Here is a 20,512-nt window from a genome sequence, read left to right as displayed (position 1 = left end):
TTTTTTAAAAAACTCCGGATTTCGCAACTCTAAATCACTTAATTTTTATTATATTGTGATAACAATCTTCTCCAAGCCGTTCACAGGCAGAATTGTTAACTATCCCGTGGATGAGGAGTTGTTTTGAAAAAAATGGAGCGGCCAAAGACTTTGACTTTAAGCAAAAAAAATCAATTTGAAAAAAAAATAGGGGGTCATCTCGAGTTGAGGGCTCTGGCCCTCAACTCGGAATGATCCCCTATTTTTATTTGACCCCCCGAGAAATCCCACTTTATGTCCGTTTTTTTAAGCTCATGTTTGTTTCCGGTAATTAATCCCAAAACAGGCGATGGACTAAGAGAAAATTGAAATCCGCAAAGTATTTTCAAAAAGTCCGGATTTCGCAACTCTAAAACACTTAATTTTAATTATATTGTGATACCAATCTTCTCCAAGCCGGTCACAGACAGATTTGTTAACTATCGCAAGGATGAAGAGGTGTTTTGAAAAAAATGGAGCGGCCAAAGACTTTGACTTTAAGCAACAAAAGTCAATTTGAAAAAAAAAATAGGGGATCATCTCGAGTTGAGGGCTCTGGCCTTCAACTCGGGATGATCCCCTATTTTTTTGACCCCCCGAGAAATCTCATTTTGTGTCCGTTATTTTAAGCCCATGTTTGTTTCCGGTATTTAATCCCTAAACAGGCGATGGAATTAGAGAAAATTGAAATCCGCAAAATTTTTTTTTAAAAACTCCGGATTTTGCAACTCTAAATCACTTAATTTTTATTATATTGTGATAACAATCTTCTCCAAGCCGTTCACAGGCAGAATTGTTAACTATCCCGTGGATGAGGAGTTGTTTTGAAAAAAATGGAGCGGCCAAAGACTTTGACTTTAAGCAAAAAAAATCAATTTGAAAAAAAATAGGGGTCATCTCGAGTTGAGGGCTCTGGCCTTCAACTCGGGATGATCCCCTATTTTTTCGACCCCCCGAGAAATCTGATTTTGTGTCCGTTATTTTAAGCCCATGTTTGTTTCCGGTAATTAATCCATAAACAGGCGATGGAATTAGAGAAAATTGAAATCCGCAAAATTTTTTTTAAAAAACTCCGGATTTCGCAACTCTAAATCACTTAATTTTTATTATATTGTGATAACAATCTTCTCCAAGCCGTTCACAGGCAGAATTGTTAACTATCCCGTGGATGAGGAGTTGTTTTGAAAAAAATGGAGCGGCCAAAGACTTTGACTTTAAGCAAAAAAAATCAATTTGAAAAAAAAATAGGGGGTCATCTCGAGTTGAGGGCTCTGGCCCTCAACTCGGAATGATCCCCTATTTTTATTTGACCCCCCGAGAAATCCCACTTTATGTCCGTTTTTTTAAGCTCATGTTTGTTTCCGGTAATTAATCCCAAAACAGGCGATGGACTAAGAGAAAATTGAAATCCGCAAAGTATTTTCAAAAAGTCCGGATTTCGCAACTCTAAAACACTTAATTTTAATTATATTGTGATACCAATCTTCTCCAAGCCGGTCACAGACAGATTTGTTAACTATCGCAAGGATGAAGAGGTGTTTTGAAAAAAATGGAGCGGCCAAAGACTTTGACTTTAAGCAAAAAAAATCAATTTGAAAAAAAAAATAGGGGATCATCTCGAGTTGAGGGCTCTAGCCTTCAACTCGGGATGATCCCCTATTTTTTTGACCCCCCGAGAAATCTCATTTTGTGTCCGTTATTTTAAACCCATGTTTGTTTCCGGTAATTAATCTTAAACAGGCGATGGAATTAGAGAAAATTGAAATCCGCAAATTTTTTTAAAAAAAACTCCGGATTTTGCAACTCTAAATCACTTATTTTTTATTATATTGTGATAACAATCTTCTCCAAGCCGTTCACAGGCAGAATTGTTAACTAACCCGTGGATGAGGAGTTGTTTTGAAAAAAATGGAGCGGCCAAAGACTTTGACTTTAAGCAAAAAAAATCAATTTGAAAAAAAAATAGGGGGTCATCTCGAGTTGAGGGCTCTGGCCCTCAACTCGGAATGATCCCTTATTTTTATTTGACCCCGCGAGAAATCCCACTTTATGTCCGTTTTTTTAAGCGCATGTTTGTTTCCGGTAATTAATCCCAAAACAGGCGATGGACTAAGAGAAAATTGAAATCCGCAAAAAATTTTTCAAAAAGTCCGGATTTCGCAACTCTAAAACACTTAATTTTTATTATATTGTGATACCAATCTTCTCCAAGCCGTTCACAGACAGATTTTTTAACTATCGCAAGGATGAAGAGGTGTTTTGAAAAAAATGGAGCGGCCAAAGACTTTGACTTTAAGCAAAAAAATCAATTTGAAAAAAAAAAACAGGAGATCATCTCGAGTTGAGGGCTCTGGCCTTCAACTCGGGATGATCCCCTATTTTTTTGACCCCCCGAGAAATCTCATTTTGTGTCCGTTATTTTAAACCCATGTTTGTTTCCGGTAATTAATCCCTAAACAGGCGATGGAATTAGAGAAATCCGCAAAATTTTTTTAAAAAAACTCCGGATTTTGCAACTCTAAATCACTTAATTTTTATTATATTGTGATAACAATCTTCTCCAAGCCGTTCACAGGCAGAATTGTTAATTATCCCGTGGATGAGGAGTTGTTTTGAAAAAAATGGAGGGGCCAAAGGCTTTGACTTAAAGCAAAAAAGATCAATTTGAAATAAAAAATAGGGGTTCGTCTCGATTTGAAGGCTCTGGCCCCGTAGAAATCATTTTTTCTTACCCCTGTATCAAACAAAACGTATGTCCGTTATTTTAGACCACTTTTTCCCCTGTAATTGATCCCTTATAAGGCAATGGACTTCGAAAAAAATTTGAAAGCACTCAAAAGCTTTCTACTCATACCAAAATTTTGGGCTAATTTTTAATGTCTTTAAATAATTTAGGCTGGATTTTTCCGTACGAACATCCATGATGAGTTCGAGGAATTGGTATGACAATTATTTTTATGTTTAATAGAAAAACCTGGCGACCAGACCAATAGGGCCACTTTGGCATTTATTTTTCGAACCCAAATTCTAGTTTTTTGGTTTTTCAAAGATTTCCCCTTGTATTATTAAGATATGTGCAGTTTCATCAACGTAAGTCTTTTTTTCTCCATAAAACTGAATTGTAACAATAAACAGTGTTCCAGAAATGACATCAGAAACCGTTCTCAAATTCGTTTTTCTGTACCTTGAACTCTTATTTTTTTTTGTTTCAGATTTTTTTGCTTCCTTTTTTTTTCGAAGTTATTGTTCTTTCTGCTTCAAAAAATAAACTGGGGGAAAACAACCATATTGCAAAGGTACTGAAAAACTTTCTTGCATGAAAATGATCATTTTTGTTTATGTTGTTCTCCTTCAATGGATCTCATCTTCTTCAGTTTGACTTCAACAAACTGCGATGTACCCAAATTCAAGTTTTTCACAAAAAATCAAAATCAACTGAAAACAACAACAAAACGGTTTTTTTAGTGAAAAGTTGTGTATAAAAATTGTTTTCGGTAAGCCTTGTGACCCAACAAGCAAACTGAAAACATTAGAAAGAAAAAAAAAGTTGCAAAAACGACCTATCAACTTTAATAATTTTCTGCTGCTTGACAAGAGTTTGACATAAATTTCAGAACTCTATTTTTAGATTTGGGAGCTGAAAATATCGAGATCGCTGACTCTTAACATGTTTATTTCAAAACATTTTGAAGCCTAATCCTCAGTAGCATAAATTTCGAATGGCCTTATTTTTGCTGCGTCTCGTCGGAAATTGCTTCTGGTGTTCGAAATAGTTGTTCATTTTTTCTTATGCTATTTGAATCGAAAAATCGGCCCTTTTAAACCCGGATAGCGTTCTGAAATTGAGGTTCCATAAATATTTTGCTGAGCTCATTAAAATTAGCCGTCTTCCAGATATTCGCATCCGGCCAAAAATTATAAAAAATTCGTACCCAAATTCAAGTCGAGAATTTTAAAAACTTTTTTTTCGGTTTTTAATAGATATTAGAATCCAGCAAAAAGTTACCTGTCTTGTATGACTATTTTTAGTCGACATGCGAAATTTCAGACTCCAGGACTCATTTTTGAGTTTTTGCCTCATTCCACTTTTCTTGCAGTTCAGTGGTCACTCGTTTGGGTCACTCTCATTTTATGACATAAAAATTAGGTCGTTTCCAGGCACTAAACGCAACTGCACTACAAGACCAAAAATGCCAGAACTTAGTCATACAGCACCGAAATTGAAAGAAAAAATCAAAAATATTAATTTTTGATGAAGAAACAGAGTTTTCAATTTCCCTTACTGTTTGGCCGCGGAAGTCACCCTACTCCGCTCGGTCAATAAAACAACAAATAAGAGAGCTAGAATGATTAAAAAAATTGTTCCGGAAAGCTCTCAAGCGTGACTATCAATCTACGATGAGAAAAAGTAACTTTATTTATGTAAAATTGAGAGAAAAGTGCAGTTTTTTCAAAAATTAATTAATTTTTTGAAACCTAATAAAAACCAAAGAAATGCTTTTCAAAGGGGGCCATTTTTAGTTTTGGCTAGATTAACATCTTGGCTAACGAAAACAAGCTTTATCTGAGCCCTGGGAACAGAAATGGGAAATCTCCGAGCAAAACCGTAATCCGCGGATCGCTTACCCCAAATTCAAGTCGGCCGTAGTAGTAGTAGTAGTAGTAGTAGTAGTAGTAGTAGTAGTAGTAGTAGTAGTAGTAGTAGTAGTAGTAGTAGTAGTAGTAAAAGTAGTAGTAGTAGTAGTAGTAGTAGTAGTAGTAGTAGTAGTAGTAGCAGTAGATAGGCTTTAGATTGACAAGACCAGGGGTGAAATTTCACCCTTCAGTTTTCAGCTGGCACGATTTTCTTGGCAGAGTTACAGGAGCCACAGAGAGACAGAGATTTCGCGAGGTAAAGAGTTCCATCTCATCGTAGCTCCTATCAAAGAATTCGTGATACATCTTAGTTAGTCTTGATTTTTTAACTCATTCTCACATATGTGCTAGTTTAAGATGTTCATAAGTCGCGCAGTCCGTGTCCAAAAAATTGTATCGGTCTTCTTCAACCTGTTAAAAGGACCTTCTGAGATTCAGTTTTGCCAAATTTCTGTTGATCTGGATTTAGGTTAAGCGTTCGAATATAAAGCATTTTTGTCTTGGCATATTGTGTTGAAGAGTAGAATATCGTGAAGTTCGACATACAACGATACAGGCAGTATCTTGAGTTTTAGTAGTCGCTGTTTGTAGTCGGCATCTTTTCCGCATATCCATGCAGCGGTTTTGCTTACCAGACCTGAGAATTGTAGGTCAAAACAGGCAATTACGTAATCATCGTACGCATTCAGTTTTGTGACGGGATTGGCTTTAAGTCAACAGTTTCTTTTCAATAACCAAAAGGATTGCCAGGCCTTGGTTATTTTTCGAGAGCAATTATCACTATAGGAGAGATTTCTAGATTGGATTACTCCAGGGTCTTTTTGTTGCGGCACCATTTCGAGTGAATCGCCGAATTCGCATGAGAAGCTTCCTTTCAGACAAAAAATTTTGCTTTTCTTGACGTTAGTGGACATGTGGTTGTCTTTACTCCAGATTTGAACCTTTTCAACAAGCCAATTTGCGTCAGTTCTGCTCTCCATGATGACTTTAAAGTCGTCAGCATAGCCATACCGTGAGTAATTATCAACGGCTCTGAAAACGTTGTTAACGTAGGCAAGGAGGAGGAGAGGCCCTAGGATGAGCCCTTGGGAAGCACCACTGGTCACATTCCTAAAACTTGACCTGTAGTTGTCTACCTTGGCACATTGTTTATGTTCTATAACGTAGGTGCTTAAAAGATTGAACAGTTTTCCAACAAGGCTGAGTTCTTGTAGCTTTTCGAGTGGTTTTCATGGGCAACTTTGTCGAAAGTTTTTTTGAATTCCACATAGAGGGCATATATGCGTTCACTCTTTGCTGCGTCAAAGACTTCATCCACTTCTTCTATGTACAGAAGGAGCTGCAGAACTGCCGAGCGTCTCTGTCGAAAACCAAATTGTCTTTTATCAAGCTGTGCTTCAATGATTGGATACAAGTGCTGGAAAATGACTCTTTCAAAAGCTTTGGACACGTTTGTGAGCAGGCGAATCGGCTTGTACTGACTTTTATCGGTTTTGTCATTCTCCTTATAGATGGGTGTCACTTCGATAATTTTCTATTGGGATGGGAAAGATCCTTTGTTGGTTCACGCTTGAAAGACAAGGAGAAGCGTTTTTGAGAGGTTCAAGAGTTTTTTCAGGAAGCTGTTACAAAAATTATCTGGTCCACAAATTTTGTCTGCATCCAGATTTGAAATAGCTTCCTTGATTTCATCCTCCGAGAGTTTGATAAAAATTAGTTTTTTTTTCTTGTACACTGGGTCCAGAGACATTTGACCTTCCACGTTGAGAACGTTGGAAAAGAAATTATTGAATAGTTCACTTTTTTTGATCTCCAGATGTGCAGGCGACTTTGATTTGGTTATGATCATCAACAATTGCGAGATATATATCTTGAGGGAGTACTTTGATTTTGTGTAGGGACTTGAGATATTTCTGTATATCTGACTTTCACCTGCTGCGAAAGAAATTTTCTTCAAAACAGGCTGGTTCATTTTCAATCTCAGTTTTCAGTGCTGTTTCTTTGCGTTTAGTTTTTAACAGAAAAGGAAGGTTTGGTTTGTCTTCATAATTTTTCTTGGTCGTCACTAAAACTTTCATGTGATGAGATGTGCTTGGCGAGATCCACGCGGAAAGAGTTGATCTACGCTTAGTTATGCGAGGGACACATTTGTCGATTATTTCGCGTATCCAGACATACCACTGTCGCACGAGCTCATCAACATTACTATAGCAGTAGGGGTTGAAATCAATTTCGTCAATCAGCTTGTTAATGGAGTTCTATTCTATTTTGTGTAAGGTGAAATAAAATTTAGCAGTAGTCCCGCATTTTTGTCTTCAACAGATGATGATCAGACAAGGAGTAGAATCCTTCCAATTTTTTGTCGATAGCCGAGTGTTCCGTCCGTTCACCATCTTGCGTTAGTAGAACGTCGAGACTACGTGAATTTTGGCATGGGAGAATTTGTTCAAAGTTGGAATGTTCTAGGAAGTCAAGTATGGTCGTTTCATTAGTGTTTTCTGATGTCAAACTTTCCCAATTCGTATGTTGGAAAATGATGTCCCCGGTAATTGCCGAAGCAGTCACATTTTGCTCGTTGCGTTTTTTAAGGAAAGTTTTGAGGCAGTTAAACGAAAAACGATAAAACTGTTTTCGAGGGGATTTTAGGTGCAGTTGATCAAGACTGACCCAGTCACGGTGTTGAGGTTAACAGTAATACTTTCCGCGTCGGACTCCAATTTAAAAATACTGCTGTTTATGTGATTTTTTACTGCTATTAAGACACCACCACGTTTGTGGTTGTTGTCGCTGCGCTTGTTTTTCCTGTAGATTACAAAATTGGGACGAAATAGGTCATCATCGGGTTTACTAGGCTTCAACTTAAAGTCAACTAGGCTTCTGTTGTTGAACGTGAGTAGGTTGTTTTGTCTGTGTTGATCGTAGTCATTGGGAGCTGGTGCCCTCTTCGATTTCTACAATTTTCCACTCAGTGCCTTTTTTCTTGCAACTGCAAGTTTCGTATTCGTAGCACGATGGGTTGCTTTCCTTTGTCCAGCAGCTGACGTTTCATTTTCAATGCGGCATTCTCTAGAAGTTGTTCCTCCTGGCTCGGCTCCCGGCTCAAATAGACCTTATGTTCGTAGGTAGCTGGCTTTCGAGCTGAAAGTAAGACAGGTCTCTTTTGTTGTTCATTTGTCCGTTTGATAATAAGGGTTTATTGTTTCCTCTTTGTCAAAAGTACCTTTTCCCACCAGATCAGTGATTGGGCAGTCCTGTTGAAGAAAGCTTAGGAGAGCTTTTTCTTCTTATGAGTCGTGTTCCAGTCTCTTTCTTGCGTTTTCTGATTCCGATTCCGGGATTCCACTGAGTCGAATGCCGTCGAACAATTCCTTAGCGGTTGGCTTTTTGACAACCTCTTTCTGTTTCATGTGAGGGACTTCTTCTGCAACCGGTGTCTTCTTCATTTCCGATCCAAAGGCAGGCAGCTTTTCCCTAATTTCATCGACAACGCTAAGAACAGCTTATCTTCTCTCTGCGTTTTTCTTCGATTGACTCCATACCCTGTTTCACTTTTTCAGCGAAGGTGTCGGCTCCCACAGGATCTTGGTTGCTGACAGTTTTATAGAGGGTCTTGTATTTTTGATTATATCTGACACAAATGTTGCAGAATTTCAGAAGATTTTGACTAATTTCCATTAAACCAAAGATGGCTTTTTCGCAGATTCCCACACAATCGGGTTTCGTATGCATTGAGTTTCTGCGCCCAATGCAATTGAAAACAGCTTCCCTGTTGCTGATTTCGCAGTCACAGCCTGAGCAGATAGTTTCGCGTGGTGGCATTTTTTGTATATGGATGCGAGACGGGATGGCGAGTAGGGGGACAATTGGTCTCTCATTTGTGTTCAGTGCTCTGCGATTCCGAGACGATGCCTCCGGATTCACTAGATAAGTGAACTTTGAGAGAGAGAACAGAAGTATTCAGTTTTTTCCAAAAAACTGAATACTTTTGCAGTTACGAGGTAAACCTTCGGATTCATTAATAAATAAAACTTACAGTTAGGGTTCCGATTCGGCGAGTTGACGTTTCTTGATCCTATCCTTCTGCCTTTTGTTTGGCTTCTGTGAACCTTTTTGACGAGTTGTAGCAGGTTGTGACCGTTTCTCAGAACAGTATTTAAAATCAGGAGTTCTGTTCTTGACTCCGGATGAACTTGCCATAACTCGTATGCTCTGATTGATATTACAATGAAGATGTTTTTTATGCGTATGGTTGCGCGAACATGAAAAAACGTCCCTTTTTGTAATTTGCATATGATGCGCTTGCTGTTGACCAGTGTCAGGAAGTTAATTTAAAGCTACTTTAATACTCAGATTTAGGGCTTCCAAACAACAATTCTTAACAGTAAGCAAGGAGACAGATGCCATCACAGTCCAGAAAGCTGTTTTGGCCAAAACTTGCTCTTGTTAATTTTCTTTCTCTACTGAAAAGATTTTCTGGATTAGTACTAGTAATAGTAGTAGTAGTAGAAGTAGTAGTAGTAGTAGTAGTAGTAGTAGTAGTAGTAGTAGTAGTAGTAGTAGTAGTAGTAGTAGTAGTAGTAGTAGTAGTAGTAGTAGTAGTAGTAGGAGTCTTTAGGGTCGGAGCCCATGGGTGTAGAACCCTTCAGTTTTCGTTTGGCACGAGTTTTTTCATTGGATTGCAGATTTCACAGTTGCATAGAAGTCTCCTGGTGCAGCTGTCGAGTTCGTTGTAGCTTCTGTGGAAGTAGTTTTGGTACATCTGTGTCAGAAATTTCTTCGTCATTGGCTTCTCCGTTGTTCTTCTGATGAGGTTGTATACCTTTGCGGCTCTGAATTTCTGATTTCTGTAGTCGGTGTTTGGGGAGTTCAAATTCCTGCTTTTGTCTTGTTTTTATTTTCGTTTCGCTTTGGCAGTTTGTCTTCGGGGACGTAATAATTGCCTTCTAGGATTGAAAGGAGATAGAGGACGTCGTGCATTTCCATGTACATGGAGAGTGGGAGCATTTTCAGTGTTTCGAGTCTTTGATTGTATTCGTCCTTTCCACCGCATATCCACTTCGTGGCCTTGTGCTGGATATTCTCGATCGATTTCATGTCCGTCTTCGAAGGGTACCAGACTTGGGAGGCGTAAGTGAGTACGGGTACTACGTATCCTATGTACACGTTCAGTTTCGTTTCCATTGAGGTTCTGCTCGAAACATTTCGTTTGAGTGTGTAGAAGGCTTTCCACGCTTTGGTTCTACGTTGGCAGTTTGCGCTCCAAGAGAGATTTCGAGACATTACGACTCCGAGATTTTTTTGGGCAAATTACTTGTGTTTGTTTGTTGTTGGGGTGGTCTTTCCCATCGTAGACAGCATCGAGCGACTAGAGGCAATCAGGGTCTTTACAGTTATGCCCACGCCACGAAAGTGAAGCCCCGTTATGGTAAGTTGACCATGATGGGGGTTCAGGCTGAACGTTATATTACCACTAGAGTTCAGGCTGAACGTTATATTACCACTTAATATTATTAAATAGTTTCAGGTTAAATGTCTCATCAGGGCAGCCGTGGTAGCCCTTTCTAAATGGTATATATCTTTGGAGCTAGCCCTGGGAAGAAATATCCGAGAGAGACGACAACTTCCAGAAGTCATCACGAAGTGTGGCTAAAACCTGCATCCTCAAGCGAAAGATAAGTTGAAGATTGTTTCTCATCAAATCAATCGACTTCCCAAATCGGCGGAAGTCGTCCTCTGGCACGATTTGATAAACAACTCCACGACCAATCCGAAGTCTGACCCCAGAAGCCCCCTAACTGCGGAACAGCTAGTCACCAAAATAAAGAAGTTAAATTGAAAAGTTGTTGGAATAGTTTTTTGTGAACAAGCGGGAGCTCCCAACGTTTACAAGGAGCTAAAGGCAACAGAAATTCCCACCCTAAACGTCGTTCGTGACCTTCTGTCGAGACAAAAACAGAAAGATCGACAACTGATAACCGAATACAGAAAACTCCATCAAAAACCAGTCCTTGGAATTAAAACCCGCTCTATTGTCGAGAAACACGACAGCAATTTGTCAGCAATCAACAAGAAACGACAAAGCCCGTCGCAATCCCAACGAAGGAAGAAGAAAGAGCAAGCGAAGAAGTACTAAGTAAGTGCTTCATTTTTGAAGTTGTTCCTGGTTTTGTGAGGTCCTAGTGATTAAGTTCCTTGGCACTGATCAAAACCAGTCTACAACTTCATACCAGTCGTCAGTTCTAAGTTTTTTTTGTAAGTACCTAGTAATTAATTTTATTGGTACACATCAAAATGAACCTAGCAACTGAAATAGAACATCTCACGTCATGGGTAGAAACTGCAAAACATGCAAGCGAGGTATACCGAACCAAGAGAAAACTTACTTCTGCGTATCTTGTAACACCCACATGCATCTAACCACTGAATGTACCGCCCTTTCACCTGCTGCTATTAATGGAATAATAGAATTGGGAATGAATGCGATGCTACTGTGCAACACCTGCATAGAAAACAACGAGTGAGATAATTTCATCAGAGGACGCGCGCTAGAAAGTGTCTCTGAGAAACTGGAAAGCCTTGACGTAGGTGAGAAGTTAACGAACATGGAAAAGCGACTAACGGAACTAGTCGATTCTAAAATTGGAGAAGCAATGACGACCACTTGCGACAAAGGGGAGAAAAAATACGCAGCTGTCGTCGCCGTGGACAAAACCACGAGCGGGAAAACCAAAAGAGCACAAAATGCGGAGGCCCAAAAGTCAAATCACAATATCAACCCAAGTTTCAGAATCCAAGGGTTAAAAGAAGACCCATCGAAATCTAAATCCAAAAATTTTGTCCCAACGAACTCTGAACTGAACGAAATACTGTTTACGATTGGAGCTGAACCACATGTTCTCGAGTTCAAAAGACTTGGCAAATTCGAACCCGAGCGAAAGAAACCTAGACCCCTTCTGGTCATGGTAGCGAACGAACATCATGCACGCCTGACCGTGGCGAAAAGTCATGAACACAGGGAAGATCTCACTAAGCGAAACATTTACTTCCTGCCTGCTCTCTCGCGAGAAGATGCAATGAAGGAAAACCTCATTCTGAAAACAAGACGTCAACTACTCGATCAAGACGTTCCTCGAGAGAAGTTGCGAATTCGAAATTTGGAGCTGTTTAATGACGGGAAGAAAGTTCACTTAGAATCTGAGAAAACCGAGTCTACATGACTAGGTTTCCTCAACATTCTTCCTCAACACACGAAGTAAACATCGAACGAAGAGCAAAACTTGCCAATGCAGTCCAAATAGCGGACTACACTGTCATATGTCTCTGCAAAACCTGGCTGAACGAATTGATCAGCGACCCCGAACTACATATAAATGACTACAACATATATTGAAGCGACCGTACACTCTTGGGAGATAAAATTGCCCACGGCGGTAGCCTCATAGAAGTGGAAAAACTCTCTAAACTCTGAGAAGATCAATGCGGATCTTCCCGACTCATGCCTAGCCTGCAAACTTCAACTAGACAGATCTGAAGTGATAATCTGTTCAATCTAAAACCCACCAAAAGGCAGTGCATACGATATAATATCAACGATTTCCAAAAACTCCTGAAAACCATCCCAAAGTCAAAACCGGTCCTAATCTGTGGCGACCTGAATTTCCCGGATGCAAACTGGAAAACAACGAGCAGCTCTAATGAAGAAGAAATCGAAATCATCGAAATCTTAGACGAAGCTCTGTTCAGACAAGCCATTGACTTTCCGACCTGTTCAAATAACAACCTTGAAGTGGCCTTCTATCGCAACTGTTTTCTCTTTGCCGAAAAGGATCAGTACTTCCCTAGGACATACGACTACACTGATCACGATGCAATCCATCTTTCGATCGAATGCCCAGTAACTTAACCGAAACCCGTACTCCAATCACTCAGGAGTTTTGGGAAAGCTGACTACGATGGAATGAATAACTTTCTTAAAGAGAACTCATTCCAACTTATTTGCCATACAAACGTCAACAAAATGTGTGAAAAGTTCTACCAATATGTCGACAAAGTGGTTGAGACATATGTATCTCGAAGAACCAGACATCGCCAAAGCCTCCCTCGATGGATCTCTGCATTCACGTCAAATCTTATGAAAAGACTGAAAACGCAGAAAAGGCTCCTTGAAAGGAAACCAACGAGTTATCGGAAAGCAGCAGTCATGAAGCTGGAGAACTTGGTGACCGAGTCAGCAGAGGGAGAAGGGAAAGACTACCAGGAGAATTTACTGTCCACAAGAAACACCGACGTTATATTCAAACATCTGAAAAGTCTCAATAAATCTCCCACCCTTCCGATGCAAGTCGTGAGTGGCGATAAAGTGAGCACCATTGTCCACGAACAAGTCGACATTATAAACGAGTTCTTCCATTCAGTTTTCTCTCCAAAACAACCATTCAGCTTTTCTGACATCGGAACGAAAAAGCCTACATTGACAAACTTCAACATATCGTTTAAAACCATACATTCCTTCGTGTCCGAATTGGACATTACTAAATCCAGGGACCCAAATGGACTCCCTCCGGCCTTCTTCACGTCACGACAAATTTCGGTCGTCCTAAATAAGCTTCTAAAGGTGATAAAGAAGCAAAGAAGGATACCTGACACATTAAAGACAGCCGCTGTGACCCCAATCCAGAAGAAGGGAGACAGACGCTACGTACAAAACTACCGTCCACTGTCCCTACTGGACATTGAAAGTAAAATCCTGAAAAAATGCATCTACATGGCTCTTTACGACCACTTTGCCTCTTTCTTGACAAAGCACCAGCATGGATTTGTTAAAAATCGGTTTGTTTTCACAAACATGATTATTTTCCTGAAAAAAATCCAAGACGCACTCGATAACGATCCAAACTCAGAAGTTATTGCATTCTACACGAACTTCTCGAAAGCCTTCGATAAAGTACCTCATTTCGAGCTATTAAAAAAGGTTGCAAATATATTAGGGTAGGAGGATGTCTCCTACAAGTTCTCATGGACTACCTAAGCAACCGGAAACAGTTCGTCAGAATCGATAATACATTTTCCGGTGTTTGAGACTTTACTAGTGGAGTGCCTCAGGGCTCACTACTAGGCCCGCTCCTGTTTTGCATCTTCATCAACGACTTACCCGACGCGCTGAAGTTCTCAGACCCATTCATCTTCGCAGACGACCTGAAAATCCTCGCGATTGGAAAAGATCATTGGACCATCCAGGAAGACCTAGACAGCATTGCAATGTGGGTCAGATCAAACAAGATGAAGTTGGCACTGGACAAATGTGCTCAGATAACATTTCGAGGGAAAAAACGAAATTTCGATATTATGGGTGAAGATTTGGCAAATGCAGATACAGTAAAAGACTTGGGAATTCTCATCAAAGATGACCTGAGCTGGAGTAAACATATAGAAGAGCGACTCGGGAAAGCTACCAAAGTACTGTACCTCCCAAGACAAAACGTCGCAGTACAAGTTAAACCACTCATCAAACTTGGGCTTTACAAATCACTAAGCCTACCCGTTTTGCTGTACGGCTTCACGTGCATAAACCCATCACGAAACGAGCTACAAAACCACGAACGCTTTCAGAAGAAAGCAGTGAAATGGATCACGGGAAACAAAGGAGTGAATTATATCAGCCAACTTTGGCTGCTCAACATTCTCCCCTTACCTATGTTTCTCCAAGTGAACGACCTACTTCTTCTTGCGAAAGTCATGAATGAAAGCTCATACTGCATTGAACTACCTGACCTCACCAGCGCCAATGGACGCACAAAGGAAGTCTTTCGGCTACAAAAAAAAAGAACGGAAAAGCCAGAAGTGAATTCACCTTCCGAAACTGCAGACTCGCAAACCGATTAGAGAATTATATTGAATTCAGTAGACCTTACAGACTCAAGAAGAGACTGATAAACCTAATGTGGGAGTTTGTCAATAAACGATTCTGCACTTGGCAAACCTTTTGCGACTGCCATGTATGCAGAAATAAATGGACTTTATTTTAACAACTGACGACTGGGCATAAATCAGCCCTGCAGCAAACCCGCTGCGAATCCCCAACAACAACAACAACAACTAAGCTATTGGTATATTGGGATAGACCCCCGCTACCCACCAAAAAATAATTTTTGCAATACTGTATTTTGTAGCATTATTGAAGCTATATATTATCCTTTGAGCCTACAATGGACAAGTGTCTGAGTTAGGTAATCTGCTGTTTAGATGCGTTTATCAACTTGAGCATCATTATTCTTGAACTGAAACGTGAGCAGTTGAAACAAGACTGCTCGCTAATGTGCAATGACACCTAATGTTCCGAAACCGTTTTTCCGCAATCTTATGTCAATGGACTACCAATTACTGCACAGATATATTGCTTTTAAAGAATAGTTTATATTGTTATATAACCTCTATGGATTCTTTTAAAAGGACAGATGTCTTTACAAAAACGGGGTTTATACCTATGAGATCAAACGGTTTCATTTAAGTAAAACTAACACTCAAACAAAAGATATGACAGACACGAGATCAACTCTAATGCAATTTATTAAGTGTGAAAAAACTTAAGTGAACAACTAATTTCACCAAAAAATGATTATCTATCCCGTTTTCAAGCAAAATCTCAATTTGTAATGTCTTTGAGGTAACAAGTGGGCTCTATTTACTTTCGATTAGATTTTAAACTCCTGAGTGAGCACAGAAGTTTAAAACAAATCACCTTTGCGCTCACTTTTGAATCTCAATTAAGAGGGCAAATCGGGGATTCCCAAGCTATAAAACCAGATGTCGGGATAAGATTAAGTTACGAGTCGACAAAATGATGTTGTTTTGAACTCCGTAACAAAACAACCTCTAATTGATAATTTTTTAATTTGTAATGACTACTTTGAGAATGTCACCAAAATAATTAGTTGCCCACCGACCAACTTTGATAACGACATATATCCACCATTAAATTAAATGCGTCGCAATTATTATACTTCGTCAGTCAGAATGTCAAGAGCGAAAAATCTATATCCAAATATATTATTATCTGAAACTCCACGATGAGACAAAAAATAACCTTGACATCGTTTCAGGTTTACTGAAGCCCTTTATTATTGATTGCTCTCGAATAAGAAGCAATTATCGTAAACGTGTGTCTTTTCCATGCAAAATTTTTGCTTGACCATTTTTGCGTTTTTCTAGAATAATCTTTGACTTCTAGAGTGACTTTTTCACGCATTTAATCTTGAATTTTGAGTGCTTTCGAGTGCTTTAAATAGGTTATAATGTTTGTTCAGGGCAGCTGTGGTGGCCCTTGTTTGTAAATGGTAATTGTTATTGGAGCAAGTTCTCTTCACCATTCCTTGGAGAGGTGGACAAACATCAAGAAGCGATTATCCAGACAAGTGATCAAGAAGCCAGGATACAATCTTCACCGAGGAGCTCAAGATAAGTCTAAAATTATTCAAAAACGACTTCGATTGATACCGAAAAACGAGCAGTTGATTATTTGGCACGATCTAGTCAATAACTCTGTGGCAAGCCCCCGCAAAGACCCCAGAAAGCCACTTACCCCAGAACAACTTGTGAACGAAATCAAGAATATCAAGCATAAAGTAGTTGGAATAGTTTACTGCGTAAAAGAAGGGGCACCAGACGTTTACAAAGAGCTGAAGGGAACAGGAATACCTGTTCTACACATCGTAAAGGACCTTCTCTCGAGGCGAAAGCAAAAGGACAAAGAACTTGTTCGCAGCTACAGCCAACTACATCTTGCACCACACCTCGAAATCAAAACCCTAACTATTGTACGAAATCACGGCGACAATCTAAAAGCGTTTATCAAAAAGAAACACAGCCCGTCTCAACAGCAACGAAAGAAAAAGCAAAAGAAACGAAACGCAGCCAAAATTTTAGTAAATCTAGCACTAGGTTGGTTTTGTAAATTCCTATTGATTGAATTCAATTGGAATTGATCAAAACCAGTTTTCAGTCCCAATCGTCAATTTAAGCAAAATCGTTTAGCTTTTGTTAAGCCCTATCGCAATTTTTATTCCAAATTTTTGTGCAAATCCTATTGATTCAGTTCAGTTGGAGTCGATCAAAAATTTAAGTCTTCATCAAATTATTTTGTGAAATTCCTGTTGATTAAGTACAATTGGTCTTGATCAAAATTTTAAGTCAACGTAGTAAGTTCTGTGAGATTCCTGCTGATTAAGTTCAATTGGAATTGATCATAGCTTATGAAACAAATGGGAAAAATTGTAAGACCTGTAACAAGCCAATACAGGCACAAGAGAAAACATATACATGTGTTGCCTGCAACTGTCATATACACATGACGACAATTTGCACAGGACTTTCCGTGGCCTCCCTCAACGGGATAATAGATCTCGGAAACAACATTATGCTTCTCTGCAATAAATGCGTGGACAAAAACGAGCGAGATAAATTCATAAGATGCAGAACAATGGCGAACATGACTGAGAAGATAGAAAAATTGGACTTTAGCAATCAACTCAAAAACATGGAAAAGAGATTGAATGAGCTTGTAGACAGAAAAATAGAAACCGCCATCAAAACAACTTGTGAAAAAGTTGATGAAACGTATGCTGCGTGGTCTCCGTGGAATCCACACAGGAGACAGATAGGAAACTTGGAAAGTTAATTAAGATAGAGAAAGGCGTCGACAACATCAAACAAATTTTCAGAATACAAGGGATCCCTGAAGATCATAACAAAACAGAAGCTGAAAATCTTGTCCCCACAACTGACGAAGTAAATGAAATACTGAGTGAAATAGGCGTTAGGCCTGAAGTGAAGGAACTCAAACGACTAGGTGAATTCAAGAGAGAACGGAAGAAACCAAGAACTCTTTTAGTAACGGTTGCTAACGAACACGAAGCCAGGCTAGCCTTAGCCAAAAGTATTGAACATCGAGAGGAATTAGCAAAGAGAAATATTTACTTGCTACCAGCTCTCAGCAAAGAAGATGCCCTCAAAGAAAACCTGATTCTGAAAAAGAGAAGAGAACTGTTGACAGAGGGAGTTCCTCGAGATAAACTAAAAATTCGAAATTTAGAACTATTCAACGATGGTGCGAAAGTGGAGATTGCCTCCGTAGGAACCAAGTCAAACTGACTAGGTTTTGTTAACATTCTGCAACTAAACGTAAGGAGCCTTGTGAACGTAGAGAGGAGAATTAAGTTTGCAAATGCTGTAATAAACTCAGACTACAACGTTATATGTCTCTGTGAAACTTGGCTCAATGATAACATTCCATCATCTGAACTATTTTTAAATGACTATTATATCTACCGACAAGACAGACAAATGGATCAAGACAAAAATACCCACGGAGGCGCCCTCATAGCAATAAAGAACTCCTTCATCTCCGAAAGAGTCATTTCTGATCAACCGGATTCTAGTCTTGTCTGCAAAATACAATTAGCTGAGAACTAAATTTTTATTTGTGCCTTTTACAACCCCCCAAGAACTAGCCCGTACCGTTACGAGGCTAACGATTTCCCAAAACTCCTTAAAATCATTCCTAAATCAAAAATGACCATTATATGTGGGGATATAAACTGTCCTGATGTTAACTGGAAAACTCTAGCAAGTACAAATGAAGAAGAACACGAAGTCATTGAATTGTTTGAGGAATCCCTATACAGACAAATCATAAACTTCCCACCTCTGTGCAGAACACTCTAGATGTAGCATTTTACAAAAATTGTAATTTGGTGGCACATCTCGACAAGAAATTTTCCTCAATTTACAACTGCTCGGATCATAAATCAATCCAGTTAACATTAGAATGTCCACGCCAAGACGCCAAAGAAACTCTTGAAAATTTTAGAAGTTTCGGAAACGCTGACTACGAAAGCATAAATAATATTTTAAGTACTGAACCCTTCAAACCAGTTTGCTTCACTAACATAAACAACATGTGCGAAGAATTTTACCAGAACATGGATCAAATATTCGAGGTCCACGTCCCCAAAAGAACTAGACACCGACAAAGTCTACCTCCCTGGATATCAAGTTTCACTTCTTACAACATGAAGAGACTCTAAACCCAAAAACGACTCTTATCCGAAAAACCCACTAGTTATCAAAAACAAGAAGTTCTTAAACTTGAAAACCAATTGATAGAATCATCGGAACTGGACAGGATTGAATATCAGGAGAAAATCATGCGTGCAAGAAATACCGGTACAATCTTCAAACACTTGAAAAGCCTGAAAAAATCACCCAGCCTTCCAAAATTACTAATCAAAGAAAATCAACAGAGCACAAAAATGCAAGAGCAAGTCACTCAGTGTTCTCACCCAAAATTCCTTTCAGTATACAAGATGTAAAATTGAGAAATCCTGAAATTACAAACTTCGAAATCTCAAAGAAAGCAATCTAAGAAATACTTCTTTCGCTAGATGCCACAAAGTCGCGAGGCCCAAATGGCATACCGCCTGCATTTTTCCAACGTACAGCACGCGAAACAAGTAAGAATTTAAACGTATTTTTCAAGCAGATAAAACGACTGAGAAAAATCCCAAACTCCTGGAAAATTGCAGCTGTGACACCAATCTACAAAAAAGATGACAGACAGAAAGTAGAAAATTACCGACCAGTCTCTTTTAGACATTGACACTAAAGTTTTTGAGAAATGCGTTTGTTCAGCTTTATACGCTAACTTCGAAAAATTCCTAACAGAACACCAACATGGATTTGTTAAAAAGCGAACAGTTAATACAAATATGCTATCCCTCTTGAAATCAATTCACGACGCACTCGATAACGAATCAAGCACCGAAATTGTAGCATTCTACACAGATTTCTCCAAAGCTTTCGACAAAGTGCCGCATTTTGAGCTTGTACAAAAACTTGCAAATATTAGAGTGGGAGGTTGCCTATTAGAAATTATCATTGACTACTTAGACAATAGGAAACAATTCATTCGGGTAGACAACACAAGATCGGAAACTTTAGATGTAACAAGTGGGGTACCCCAAGGTTCTCTTCTCGGACCACTCCTGTTTTGCATATTCATCAATGACCTACCTGATGTGTTAGTTTTCTCTGACCCATTTATCTTCGCGGATGACGTAAAAATTCTTGCAGTGAAGAAAACGTTTTGGCAAGTTCAAAACGATCTCATTGGTATTGAACAGTGTGTTAACAAAAATAAAATGAAAATAGCCATGGACAAATGTGCAAAGCTGAGCATAAGAGGTCAAACAGAAAATTACGAGCTTATGGGCACTAAACTAGAGTCATCCAAAGTCATCAAAGATCTCGGCATCTATGTTTCCCATGACCTGACGTGGAAGACACACATCGAAGAGCGACTGAAAAAAGCGAACAAAGTACTCTACCTACTTCGACGAAACACAGCTCTTCAAGTAAGACAGGAGATCAAGCTCGGACTCTACAAGTCACTAATTTTGCCAGTACTCTTATATGGCTCTGCATGCACAAATCCGAACCGAGGTGAGCTACAACAGCTTGAAAGATTTCAAAAGAAAGTAGTCAAATGGGTCCTTGGACAAAAAGTCATACCGTATCCAAATCAACTGAGACTTCTTAACATACTACCACTACCAATGTTCATGCAACTAAATGACATTCTACTTTTATCGAAATTGACAGAAGACGATAGCTTTTTACCAATGCTGAAACAAAATTCAGAAAAAGGGAGAACAAATGATTTATTCAAGCTCCCGAAAACCAGAACTGAAAAGGCTAAAAATTATTTCTTTTTCCGTACATTCAGACTAGCAAATCGAATAGAAAAATACATTGAATTTAATACGAAAAAAGGCCCTAAAAATCGAGTTTTAATTTTCACGTGGAA

The 20,512-nt window shown here is 39.1% G+C and overlaps 1 protein-coding gene across 1 annotated transcript; it reads left to right on the top strand.

The window, feature by feature from the left end:
- Positions 1 to 12,610: 12,610 nt before the first annotated feature.
- Positions 12,611 to 14,535, top strand: LOC142349096 (uncharacterized). The gene is made up of 2 exons (XM_075400510.1): positions 12,611 to 13,482; positions 13,743 to 14,535. Exons 1-2 carry the CDS (start codon positions 12,611 to 12,613, stop codon positions 14,533 to 14,535), a joined length of 1,665 nt encoding a protein of 554 aa, XP_075256625.1.
- The last annotated feature ends 5,977 nt before the right edge of the window (positions 14,536 to 20,512 follow it).

Source organism: Convolutriloba macropyga, chromosome 11 (assembly GCF_964194025.1).
Source record: "Convolutriloba macropyga chromosome 11, txConMacr16.3, whole genome shotgun sequence".
NCBI classification, from domain to species: Eukaryota; Metazoa; Xenacoelomorpha; order Acoela; family Convolutidae; genus Convolutriloba; species Convolutriloba macropyga.
This window is presented reverse-complemented; position numbering and strand designations above follow the sequence as displayed.